At 42.4% G+C, this 13,650-nt stretch overlaps 1 protein-coding gene across 9 annotated transcripts in view; it reads left to right on the forward strand.

Moving 5' to 3' along the window:
* Positions 1 to 310: 310 nt before the first annotated feature.
* Positions 311 to 13,650, forward strand: part of DPY19L1 (dpy-19 like C-mannosyltransferase 1) — a 135,416-nt gene continuing 122,076 nt past the window's right edge. For 3 of the 9 annotated variants that reach the window (XR_012157446.1, XM_073332901.1, XM_073332900.1), the window contains exons 1-5: positions 311 to 823; positions 1,847 to 1,915; positions 9,061 to 9,085; positions 10,535 to 10,622; positions 11,275 to 11,412. Coding sequence is in view for 8 of the 9 variants with exons in the window: in XM_073332901.1 (XP_073189002.1) it covers positions 514 to 823; positions 1,847 to 1,915; positions 9,061 to 9,085; positions 10,535 to 10,622; positions 11,275 to 11,412 (630 nt within the window). In the remaining variant the exon portion in view is untranslated. The remainder of the gene's footprint in view (positions 824 to 1,846; positions 1,916 to 9,060; positions 9,086 to 10,534; positions 10,623 to 11,274; positions 11,413 to 13,650) is intronic. The other 6 variants (XM_073332899.1, XM_073332903.1, XM_073332905.1 and 3 more) reach the window with 5 other exon arrangements.

Genomic DNA, 13,650 nt, shown 5'->3' on the forward strand with positions numbered 1-13,650 from the left:
CCAAGCAAGAGGGAGCCAGGAAGAGGGGTGGGGCAGGAGGAGAGGGGCAGCCCCGAGGAGGGGCTCATGGCAGCCAGGGGACCCGGAGAAGCTTCCCAGCAGCCCGAGTGAGGCAGGAGGCTCAGGGGAGCAGAAGGGGCAAAGGCAGGAAGAGCCGCGCGGGCTGTCAGGGTCAGAGCAGCGGGGGGGTGGAGCGAGAGGAAGGCGGGGCAGAGCCGTTGGCCTCGAGGGCGGCGCGCGGGCGGGCGGGCCCGGCGTCCGGCCGTTGCGGTGACAGTTCCCCGCAGAACGCCCGCTGCCCGCTGCCCGCTGCCCGTTGCCGGGGGGGGGAGGGAGCGAGCGAGACTCGGCCCCGGCGCCCCGCCTGCTCCACGTGGCCTCCGGGGCGGAGCCGGCGGCGCGGCCCGGGCCAGCGCCAGCGATTGAGATTCGGCAGGGCAGGAGCGGCGGGTGACCGCCCCGGGGCGTCGCCCGTAGCCCGTCCCGCCCCCCGCTCGCGGGGACTATGCCGAGATGGTCGTGCAAACCCGAGGCAGACACAAAGAGTCGCCGCTCAAGCCGCCCGGCGCTCAGCCGCCCCCGCCCCAAGCCGCTGGGGCGCCCCAGCCCGGAGCGAGCCCCAGGAGCGGCCGCGGGCTGCAGCAAAAGCAGCCAGGCAGGCAGCTGTCCTACGGGGCCGGCGCTATGCGGAAGGGAGGAGCCGGGAGGAAAGGGGCCAAGAGCGAGCCCCAGAAGCCCAGCCGCCCCCTGGCCCAGAGGGTGAGGGCGATGCTGGGCCTGGGCCAAGAGGGGTCGCTCCGGGACTGGAGACACGGGCTCCAAGGTGAGCGGGATCGCGGGCGGGGCGGGGCGGGGGGCTGTGCACAAAGCCGCTTCCATCTTGTGCCCCCGTTGGGAAGCGGGGTTAACGGGATTTGCTCCCCTCAGGGGGCATCAGCCTCGGGGCCCCTCTCCCAGCCACGTCTCCGTGCTCCTGTCCCCAGCACACTGGGGTGCTGCTGGGCCGCTGCTGCCACAGCCACCCTCCCCGACAGGCAGCGCAGCCCCTGGGGCAGGAGAGGCTTTAACCCCCCCCCCCCTTCACATGCCCTGCTCGGGGAGCGCTCCCCGCTGCCCAAGGGCCGCTGGCAGGGTGGAAACCAGTTTGCCTGACAATTGTGTTTCAGGGTAACCCTCTAATTGAAAAAGTAGGGGGGAAACGTTTCTATCTCCCGCCCCCCTCCGTATATTTAACGGGAGTTGACAGCAGTCAGAGGTGTGTGGTCAGTTTCACTGTTCCAGCTCTAGAGTCAATTGCCCAAGGAGAAAGGACCCTGAAAGTAGTCGTGAGGAAGCAGGAGGAAAAAAACCTTATAATGTTGAAGGTTTTTATGAAAACAATACAGGACATCACACACCATTTATACAGCATCAGAAACTACATCTTTTTTAAAAAAACGTTAATTTTATTTAGCCTCATTGCTGTTGGGATAATCTACCTGGCACTTGACTGTGCCTTGATGAAGGACTGTGGGGTTGGTTGGTTCAAAAGAAAAAAAGTCAAAACTTTATGCTAGAAAGTTGTACAATTCAAATGTAAAGCTATTTTGTTAAGTATTCTCTCTTTTGTCCAAAGTGTTTTTAAGGCACTCTGTAGAAATAAAATATTTATTGTAGTCTTGATTTTTGTTTTTAAATAGGTTTAGTCACTCTGCATCCAGTTTATCTCAGCTCTTTTGAAGCTAAGTCAAGGTGGCTGTAGAATATTAATGGTGCAGCCTGAGAACAGTCTCTTTAAATGAGCTTGCTTTTCATTGTTTGAAGTTTAAAACTAAATACTGCTAAGACAGTTATTTTCTTTTTACAGTATTTATTGAAGGAAAAGGGGCCTTCATCATGAGAGCAGATAGCAAGATATGGTTCACTTTTATCCTAGGTAAGGAGGCAAACATACCAGTTCTTAAGGTCTCACTGCTTTATAAAAATGTACTATATCAGAGTTTGTCTGGAATGTAATTTAGGGGGGAAACCTCATGCTTCTTTGCATGTTAGTTATCATTCCTATTGCATTGTATCTCTGGTGCCTGTGCACGCACAACCACTCACTCTCACAAATAAACATCTAGGATGGGATTTGCAATAATGTTTAGTGGTAAAGAGTCCTGTGGCACCTTATAGACTAACAGATGTATTGGAGCATAAGCTTTCGTGGGTGAATACGCGCTTCGTAGGATGCCACAGGACTCTTTACCACTTCTGCAGATCCAGACTAACACAGCTACCTCTCTGATGCTTGACAGTAATGTTTAGTGTTGACTTAAATGAGAGCACAGTTAAGCCAATAATAAAATCCTTTATGCAAGCTAAAATACAAATTAAAAAAAATGTATTTGTATTTGACTGATACTTGTTACTTTTTATTAGGTGTGCATATATATATGAACATGTGCATATGTGTGTACACTTCTGATTTTTCATAATTCCCTAGAAATGCACCTGGAACTTGTAATATATTACTAATTATTCAGTCAGTTAGGTCTTTTGATTCTTAACATACAAACATTCTCTTCCTCTAACAACTTACACAAATTATTACTCTGTTAGTGTACAAGTTCAGTATGTAACTTTGGAAAAGGAGGGGGAAATAGCCCCATATTTTTCAAATTTTTTAATTTAATTTATTTATAACGCCATTGTTCCAGGACACTTGTGGGAGAAATTAATAACTGGCTGAGGTTAATGGTCTAAGATGGAAGTTTAGGGTGATCAGCTTTCTTTTAGCCAGTCATTATTTTCCAAGAAATGCCCTGGCTTGTGACCTTTATTGCTTCAATACTGTAATCTGTGGAACACTTTGTTAGTTAGCATTATTAGCTTAAGAGCATTTAAATATATGTGGATATAATATCAAACTTATTATATTTTGGGGGAGGAGAGGAAGATGATTCCTTGACATACTATGCTTGTGAGACAAAAATTAAATTTATTGCCACACTACTGGAAATCATTGTAAAATACCTGTTTGCTATGTTAAATGAAAATGCTGGATCTTAAAGTTAAAGTAAAATCAACAAACATCAAATTATTTATCTGTTAAATATCTTTAATCTTATTTTAACACCAAATAACTTCAATGTATTGTAAAATTTTGGGTGATATTTACTGATATCTCCTAAACCTGGCTAGATTCCAGAAGAAATTGTATCAGAGAAATAGGAAGAAATTTGCTATTTTTATAAGTTATTACGACGTAATTGATAAGTAAATTGTCAATAAATCGTTTCATTCACCAATGACATACAGCATCCTCTTAGACTGAAACACAACTGTTGTTTAAAAGGCTAAACAACACTAAACAACCAGTTTCAGGCAGGAATCGAATACTTTGTTCAGCTGAAATTTCAGAGGGGATTTAGGTAGGCAGAATATTATTTCCAGAGCTGAAATTTGGCCGTGACGCCAGTGCTAACAAGTGAATGGGTCCAAGTATAAATGTCATACCCATTTATTCCTACAGAATATAAATCCATACTAATGTAAATATGTGAGGTCTACTTCAAAATCTGATTTAAAATGTGAACATTTGACAAAAGCTTGGTTTACAGTTTTGTTGGTTTAATTTTGTAATCTTAATCTTGAAAGGGCCAGACTTTCAAAAGTACTGAGCACCGACTATTGGAGTGAGATTTTTCACAAGAGCTCAGCTCCTATTTAGGCACCTAAATGAAGTTGCAGGACTTCTAAAAGTGCTCAGCGTCCTGCAGCTTCAATTGTCCTTTCTTTGGAAAATCTGGTCATTTCATTTAGATGCCTCACTGGGAGCTGAACTCTTGGAAAACCTCACCCAGTTGAATTTTCAATAAATCTTTATATAGTGAGCCTGAAAAATAGTTCACCCTTATTCTTTTGTCATAATTAAGTTTCAAGACAGAATATAACAAATTACAATATGATTGCTATTCCTTCTTGAGTTCTTGAAAGCATAAGTCATTTACCAGTACATTTTGACACTTGTATGAAGAAATCTCAGCCTCTGTTCTGGAGGCAGATCTGTGCCAAATGTTGTGACTTAAGAATGGCTTCCCTTTTCAATAGTACTTCATTCCCAAATCATATTTATGCTTGGATGCTAACATGTTTATGCTTGAATGCTAGTATGCCATTCAAGTTCTGCTGCAATAGAGTCCTTTTACATAATTATTTCTAAATCTTGAAAAAATGTGTATATGTGCTTACCGTTAAGCATGGATGTTGTCCCATTAAGCAACCAAATAGTTCTGTTGAGCTCAAAGATTTAGTATGTGCATAAATCTTTGAAGAATGGAGCATTGGGTGTTTTTTTAATATTCCAAATAAGAGCATTAAAAGCACTACAACAGGAGAACAGAAAAATGGCCATACTGGGTCAGACCAAAGTCCATCTAGCCCAGTATCCGGTCTTCCAACAGCGGCCCATGCCAGGTGCTTCAGAGGGAATGAACAGAACAGGTAATCATTAATGGTTTACCCCTATCACCTATTTGCAGCTTCTGGCAAAACAGAAACTAGGGACAGCATCCCTGCCCATCCTGGCTAGTACCCACTGATGGACCTATCCCCCATGAACTTCTTTCTTTTTTTTAACCCAATTATAGTTTTGGCCTTCACAACATCCTCTGGCAAAGAGTTCCACAAGTTGACTGCATTGTGTGAACAAATACTTTCTTTTGTTTGATTTAAACCTGCTGCCTATTAATTTCATTTGGTGACCCCTAGTTCTTGTGTTATGAGAAGGAATAAATAACACTTCCTTATTTACTTTCTCCACACCATTCACTATTTTATAGATCTCTATCTTATCCCCCCTTAGTCGTCTCTTTTCCAAGCTGAAAAGTCCCAGTCTTAAATCTTTTCTCATATGGAAGCTGTTCCATATCCCTAATATTTTTGTTGCCCTTTTCTTATCCCATGACAGCTTACTTTGCTTAAGAGCCTTTGATGAGGGACCTTGTCAAAGGCTTTCTGAAAATCCCCACACACTATATCCAGTGGATCACCCTTGTCCATATGCTTGTTGACCCACTCAAAGAATTCTAGTAGATTGATGGGGCACGATTTCTCTTTACAAAAACCATATTAACTCTTCACCAACAAATAGTATCAGAGCGGTAGCCGTGTTAGTCTGGATCTGTAAAAGCGGCAGAGTCCTGTGGCACCTTATAGACTAACAGACGTATTGGAGCGTAAGCTTTTGTGGGTGAATACCCACTTCGTCAAATGCAACAAATAGTGTTCATCTATGTGTCTGATAATTCTGTTCTTTACTATAGTTTCAACAAGTTTTCCTGGTATTGAAGTTAGGCTTACTGGCCTGTAATGGCAGGGATTGCCTCTAGAGCTTTTTTTAAAAAAAATTGGCAACACATTAGCTATGCTCCGCTGATCTGCTACAGAAGCAGATTTAAATGATAGGTTACATACCACAATTAGTAGTTCTGAAGGAACTCAAATGTGAAATTGTAGAACTCTTAGGTGAATACCATCAGATATTGGTCACTTATTACTGTTTAATTTATCCAGTTGTTCCAAAACCACCTCTAATGACACCTCAATCTTGGACAGTTCCTCATATTTGTCACCTAAAACGAATGGCTCCGGTTGAGGAATCTCCCTTACATCTTAAGCTGTGAAGACCAATGCAAAAAATTCCTTTAGTTTCTCCGTAATGGCTCTTCAGTGCTCCTTTAGCATCTCGATCGTCCAGTGGCCCCACTGGTTGTTTAGCAGGCTTCCTGCTTCTGATGTATTTAATTTTTTTTGCTGTTACTTTTTGAGTCTTTGGCTAACTGTTCTTCAAATTCTTTTTTGGCCTTCTTAATTATATATTTACACTTCATTTGTTAGAGTTTATGCTCCTTTCTATTTTCCTCGAGAGGATTCCACTTTTTAAAGGATGCCTTTTTGCCTCTAACTACTTCTTTTACTTCATTGTTTAGCCACAGTGACACTTTTTTTGGTCCTCATATTCTGCTTTTTAATTTGAGGTATACATTTAATTTCAACCTCTATTAGGGTGTGTAGAGAGGTTAGCCAGGGCTTGTCTCTCTCCGGAGCGGCAGGGAACCCCACCGCCTCACCAAATTGGGGAATAGGTCTTGCCGGGAATTAGTCCGACTACATGAGCCTTCCTCCGTGGCCTTTGTGAAGGTGGAAATACAACAGTAAGCCCAGGCCCTGGGTCAGGGCAGGGCACTGGTGAGTCAGGCGCTCAGGCAGGGCTGAGCAACAACAGTATATAAACAGTAGGCCCAGGCCCTAGGTTCCAAAGGGCCTGGGAGAAGGGGAGACTGCCACCCACGAGTTGGGTGGCCGGGGGACACAGGCCCTCCCACTCCACTGCATCCCAGCCCGGTGCCCTAGCAGCGGCAGAAGACCCGCTGGTGTGTCAGTGGGGATCCTGGCCACAACACACTGACATGGGTTCTGGCAGTGCTGCAGCCAGACTAGGGTCGGCTGCCCCCAGGCTACTTCCAGACTCCCCCTCTTGAGGTACCTGGGTCAGGGTGAGGTCCTCAGGGGGGTCCAGCACCATGGGATCCTCGGGATAGCTGGCCAGGGGTAGACTTGGCAACTCCTCTGGGTAGCTGGCGTGGGGCAGGTTGGGCCAGTCCTTGGGCTTTCTGCAGGCCGCTGGGCTTTCCCATTTGCGAGCTAGGCTGGAGGTGTCTGGCCTCCCTGCCAGCTGCCTCCCCAGTGAGCCCTGAGGTCGGGCTTTTATCTTTCCGGGGCAACGCCTGACCCTCTGGGGTGTGGGTTCAGAGCTCCCTGGCTCCACCCACTCTGGTGTCTGGAGGGGCTTGTTTCTCTCCGGGGCGGCAGGGAACCACACCACCTCACCACATGGTGTCTTTAAAAAGTTTCCGTGCAGCTTCCAGGGATTTCACTTTTGGCACTGTACCTTTTAATTTCTGTTGAGCTAGTTTCCTCATTTTTGTGTAGTTCCCCTTTCTGAAATTAAACGCTACCATGGTGGACTGGTGTGGTGTTTCCCCCCTCGACAGGTATGGTAAATTTTATTATGTTATGGTCACTATTACCAAGTGGTTCAGCTATATTCACCTCTTGGGTCAGATCCTGTGCTCCACTTAGGACTAAATCAAGAATTGCTTCTCATCTTGTGGGTTCCAGGACAAGCTGCTTCAAGAAGCAGTCATTTAAGGCATCAAGAAACTTGTCTCTATATCCTGCCCTGAGCCTGAGGTGACATGTACCCAGTCAATATGGGGATAGTTGAAATCTCCCATTGTTGAGTTTTTTATTTTTATAGCCTCTCTAATCTCCTTGAACTTCTCACAAGTTACACTAAGGTGACCTTTTTTATAAATATACTAAGTATATATTTCTGATGTAATTTAAAATATCCTGGGCCAGATCTGTAAATGGAAAACATTTGTGTAAATCTGGAATAATTCCACTAAAGTCAAGGAAGCTACTCAAGTTACAATGGTGTAAGAGAGCAAAATTGCTCTCACCACCTTTTGAAATGCAGATATGGAGGTAATGACTGCAAGCAAGCATGATATTATTGACATAGTTTCATCATAAACACACAATAAAGAATGGCATTTGTGAAGTTGAAAAAAAGAGCTATAAGAAATTATTGTAAAACCTAATGTGAGTGAATGTATTTTTTCTGCTGAATTAAAGAATATGCTTCTGTATGAAATATATATAGTACCTTTGATGGAAGTGAAACACAATTTCAGTGCTTTGTTTTAATATGTAATTAATTTCAGTTTTAAAATTGAAATACTGTAAAATTGGCTTTAATGCATTGTGAAAAACAATTACAGGATGTATGTAACTATGTGCATCTCTTCTCTTTACACTGCTCATTGTAGATGTATGTAAGGTTAAGTTAGTGGGTCTAATTATATTCAAAAACCTTTGCATTCTGCAGCGTCACGGAATCTACTCTTTGTAATAGCTTAGATTCTGAAACAAAATTTTCTTGCCATCATGGTTGAGGAGAAAACATGTTAAGGTTAACTGAATATACAATAATGCAGTGTTGTCTTACTGAGTTTGCAAACAGACTGATGTAGTAGCTTGTGGATTTTGAACTGCCCCATTCCTCTCAGCATAATTAACTCTAAAACATACTGTTGGTGATTTAAATATTAGCTGTTACATTGCTGACACACCTTATGTATAGCTTCCCTTGCAATCAAAACTTCCAGTTTTCCACTAGAATGCATGTAAACATTGTCAGTACAAAAATCTGTGACAAGCTAAAACTGTAAAATTGAATTTAATTCAAAAATAAGACCGGGACTAATAGATTACCCTTATATGTAATTTATTCCAGAAGTATTTGTAAAAATATTCTAAATTTAAGGATGGAGTGTAAATTTTATATGAGCAAACAAATATTTAAGTTTTTATTAAAAGCTGCATGTAACGTCATTGTCAGATAAATGTTTTTTCAGCTGCATTTTGTTTGCTGGGGAAGGAATGTTTTTCTGTGACATTTATATTACAGATTTTCATAGTAATTGTAAGTAACATTTTTCTTCAACATAAAACAAGCACAATGTATATGTATTTTCCTTTAGTCATACAGACTGTTTTGCATCTAGTTTTTGTTCAATGCAAGGTATTTTGTGACATACAAGATGCTAACGGTAGAATATATTACTTTAAAAAAATCTGACTAGTATTGCTGTCTTAGATGTATAAAGTGTACTGTGTCAGCAAGTTAGATGTGACATTTGGCTTTTACAGCTTATTATTTTTCTTTCTTGCCTTTTGAAGTAAATGGCTTGAATTCTAATTGGTCCATTTGAATGATCCATGGTATGTATTGAAGTATTATGTATTAATACTGTCCATTTAATTCCAGATGCTTAAGTGTTGGCCAAAAAAGTTCATCTCAAAAGCAGCACAGGTTACTCCTATCCTTCCTTCTCCTAGAAGCCGAGTTGAGCACAGTGTGCAAGCCCATGATAACTGTTCTGTAATTATTTTAAAGAACATTTTTTAAGTTTAAATGTTTGATAATGAAGACACTTACCTCCCTTTTTTTTTTTTTTTTTAAAACAGCTGCTTTAGCAGGAGTTTTACACTGGTAAGATTATTTTTATTGGCTTAAGGTTGATATAAGTAATTAGAAATATTACCGTTTTAAAACAACGGGAAGCATCATATATATGGATGGATGGATAGATAGATAAGCCACTGGGGTGACTAATTTATCCATTATCGTCATATCTTTCAGTGAAAGTCATCATCTTTAACATAGAGTTGTTCTGTTTTTGTGATTCTGGACTTGAAAGATTTCCCCCTAAACTTTTTGACCAAGGGCGAAGTCTACTGTCTGGGTGAAAAATACCTATATGGCTGTGACCCTCAAAGCCATGCATATTTTCACTGGTACTCCTTCCTATCCTCCAGTCAGTTATGAGGGCCCCCAAATAAATCCTTTCTGTTCCCTATTTAATTCTGCCCATTAATAAATGTACTAATTCTGTATCCCATTTTGCCTCTTGTCAGGGCTTCTCTGCTTCTTCTTGCTCTCTTGTGTGCACAGTAGGCTCTTGGCCTCCCAGTTACTACTGTTTTTCCTAAGACCTCAGCTCCAGGTCTCACTCCCCACTTTTAAAAGGAGCAATATCTGTGAAAGGATCAGTGACTGCTTTTCTACGTATCTGTGGAAAAAAATTTAGCAACTCCAGCCATTCTGCTCCCCTAGCCCTCCTTCTTCCCTCCTCCAAAAAAAACCAAAACAAAAAAACAGTCCACCAAAACCCATAACAAACCCCCCGAAACTAACAGTATCTAGTGCTGTGTTTCTTGCAACCCCCCTCCTCCTAATAAAGGGATAGAGTCACTTGGCTGTTCTGTTCCTTTCTTCTCCCCTCTCTTCCAGAGAAGGAGCCAACCCTACTCAGCATGCTTGCAGAGGCAAAATATATATTTCCTCTGGCAAGTGGGGTTTTTTTTTTCCCCCCTCACGATCTGTATCCTTTTTTAAGATTAAAATCACCGTTTGATATCCTCATACTGGTACATAATTGTACTTTAGTAAAAAGCATTGAGCAGGGAAAACTTCCCTGGGCAAATATAAAGTACTTCCATTTAATTGCAGCATTTGCTCCACTTTTTTAATCTTTCACTGATTTGGTAGGCATACATCAGAATTTCCTTCCCTGAAGTCAGATTTGCTCATTCTAAGAGCACTTAGCTTTCGATCCACGTGTCTCTTGCACTTTATTATAAAATATTTTTTATATATGCATTTGATTTTTAAAAAAAAATCCCTTTTTAATGGTATTGCAAGAGACCCTTGTAGATTCACATTCTCTTTATTTTAGTTAACTCACTTAAAATGGATAGTGTGAAGAGAGGAGACTGGAAAGTAATCATCAGTACAACAGCAGACTGAATTACAAGTAGCTGCATTAGGTCTGCTGTGTTTTCTGATGTGAAAATATTTACTAAAAGTTTCCTAGTGTGTATAAATCAGTACTGGTTTCAAAACCTGAAAATTGAAACTGAATAGGTTTTGTTCATGCAGGTGTCATATTACAACTCTTTTTGAAAATGACCGTCATTTTTCTCACCTTTCAACGCTGGAAAGAGAGATGGCTTTTCGCACTGAAATGGTTAGATCTTTTTTTCTTCTAAATAATTTAAATAAAAAGCGACACTGCAGTCTTTAAAACTTGTCTGGAATAATTGATCTTATAATTTCCAAAATTCCACAGCAAGAAAAAATAACACATACAAATACTTTATAAGTAACATATATTTATATGTTAATTTTGAGGTACCAATTTCATATATAAATTGAGTTCCCTTTCAAATGGGTTTCAAATATATTTTATTTTAAACATGATATTGTGACCTAATATACAATAAAATATGTAAAATTTTAAATACCCTATTTCATAACTTTATAAAGTTACTAATTTAATGAAGCACACATTTAAAAAGTGAACATTTACCCCCATTTACCGGTTTCTCTGTCACTTTGTTAATGAAACATATGTCCTAACTGCATGGAATATTTTTAACTACCTTTCTCTATAGTATTTCATGCTTCTTTTGAGACAAAATGGAAGTTCTCTGGGTGTTTTGCCCAACTGAGTTTCGAAATGGTACTAACATGAAGAAACTTGGAAAATTGTGTAGTTGTGCTTACTAGCTTTGTCTGAGTCTTATAATAATGAATTCCGCTTAAAAGAAGGAATCTTATGTAGGACAATACAAATGGTACTACCTGATTAATTTCTGCTAAATTATGCATCCTTTTAGGGCCTTTATTATTCCTATTTCAAGACGATTGTTGAAGCACCATCATTTTGGAATGGAATGTGGATGATTATGAATGATAAACTAACTGAATATCCTCTGGTGATTAACACGTTAAAAAGGTTCAATCTTTATCCAGAGGTAAGCCATATTTTGAAAGGAGTACCTGTTTCTGTGAAAACTCTGGTTAATGTCCTAGTGATCAGCAACCTTTGGCATGCGGCCTGCCAGGGTAAGCTCCCGGCGAGCCGGGCCGGTTTGTTTACGTGCCGCGTCCGCATGTTCAGCCAATTGCGGCTCCCACTAGCCGCGGTTTGCCACTCCAGGCCAATGTGGGCTGCGGGAAGCGGCGGCCAGCACATCCCTCAGCCTGCGCCACTTTCTGCAGCCCCCATTGGCCTGGCACGGCGAACCGCGGACAGTGGAAGCTGCGATCGGCTGAACCTGTAGAAACGGCAAGTAAACAAACTGGCCCAGCCTGCCAGGGGGCTTACCCTGGCGGGCCGCATGCCAAAGGTTGCCGATCCCTGTCCTAGTGTTTTATTTAGAAAGTAAAAATTGTGCTGAAAAGAGTGATACTGCTATAGGGCAGAAAGAAATCTTCCCTGAAATATACATTTAATTATATTGTAACTGAATTTAAGTATTGTATGGTAACTTCTTTGTTTAAATTAGGTAGCTATTATATGTTTCTATGATTTGGTTTCCTCTGGGGTGTACCCCCTAACTGATTTCAAGCAGGCAGCAGTCAATCAAACTGTAGGCATTTTTCACACCTTAATTTTCCACTCTTCAGTTGCAATCTGTTTTCATTCTTCCCTTGTTTTCTTCCCTCTCCTGAAGACTGGCAGGTTGGTGATGCTGCTTAACTTCAGGGTAACCTGTTTCTTTCACATCACCAACAGTTTCTTTAAGAAACCGTTTAGGAGGCACCGTTGGTGAGCAGGTTGTGCATGTGAACAACATATCTCAAAGGACCACAATTACTATAGAGTAAATAACAATTCTTTATTGGCTTGATGCAGAGATCACCGAGTGAGGATTTTTGGCTGGTGGTACGCAGGAGGTTAGATTAGATTCTGACCTTGATCTATGAATCATAGTTTGACTTCTGTGTTGAGAAATAAATGCAAAACATGGATCTCTTAGGGCACACTGCCTGCTATTACTTTGTATTTACTAATATTTGAGACTATTTCATCAGCTGACTAAATCAAGTTTTTTATGAATCTAGCTTATATACAGAATAGGAACCTTATTCCTCATACAATTTTCCCCCTCCTTTGGTTACAAAATATGCCAGTGTATAACATTTATACACTGTTCTGCTTGAGTGATACAAAGTTCCTTTCATTCTGAAGCAGTAGAGAATTTTGACTTCAGCTAAAGAGTGACCTAGCAAAGTTGAGCCTACCCGATCAAATGTGTATACTTAATCTGCAATTAGTGGTTAAAATGAAAGATGGCAAATAAGTATCATAAATGAGGACATCAAGACCAGGGTCAATCAGATACACAGTGGTGGCCATGCTATAAGAGCATGAATAGGCTACAGTTCAAGAAATGTAGATCCTTTTGGAATCTTGTTGGCATAACCCAGATCCCAAGCTTTCATTGACGAAGTATTTGAATGTGGTCCAGGTAGCTAAGAGGCTATAGATGTGTGATTGACACAGCAGTTTTCCTGCATCTAATTTTCCTCCATTTACATCAATCATAAGTAATGCTGCGAGTTTGTCACAGATTCCGTGACCTCCATGACTTTTGCAGCAGCCAATGCGCCTGGCTCAGGGGCGGTTCAGGCAGTACCTGCGTCAGTCACACCAGTCTTGCCCCCCTCCCCCCAGCAGCAGAGTTTGGGTGTGGGAGGGGGTTGGGGCACGGGACGGTGTGAGGTGGGCTTTGAACAGCCCCCCCCAGGTAAGCGCCACCCAGAGTGCGCCTCACCCTGTCCCGTGCCCCAACCCCCTGCTCTCTTCCCACACCCAAACTCTGCTGCTGTTGGGAGGGGGGAGGCACAGAGCCAGGTACGGAGCCTGCAGGCCCCGCCAGCCCCCACCCCACTCCCAGCACCAGTTGGGGTCCCAGGCTGAGCACCACTGTGCCCCCTCTCCCTCCAGCACCAGCAAGGGTCCTGGCCATGCGCCGCCTGATTTTCCCCCCCCCCCCCGCCGCCCAGCACCTGGGCTGCCCTCCCGTGGCACCCATGGGAAGCCTCTCGCCCGCCCCCCCCCCCCCAAAAAAAAAAAAAAAAAAAACCAAACCCTAGTCAGGGGTGTATAGTAAAACTCATGGACAGGTCATGGGCCGTGAATTTTTGTTTATTGCCCATGACCTGTCCATGAGTTTTACTAAAAATACCAGTGACTAAAATGTAGC

The sequence above is a fragment of the Lepidochelys kempii genome, chromosome 2 (assembly GCF_965140265.1).
Source record: "Lepidochelys kempii isolate rLepKem1 chromosome 2, rLepKem1.hap2, whole genome shotgun sequence".
Classification (NCBI taxonomy): domain Eukaryota; kingdom Metazoa; phylum Chordata; order Testudines; family Cheloniidae; genus Lepidochelys; species Lepidochelys kempii.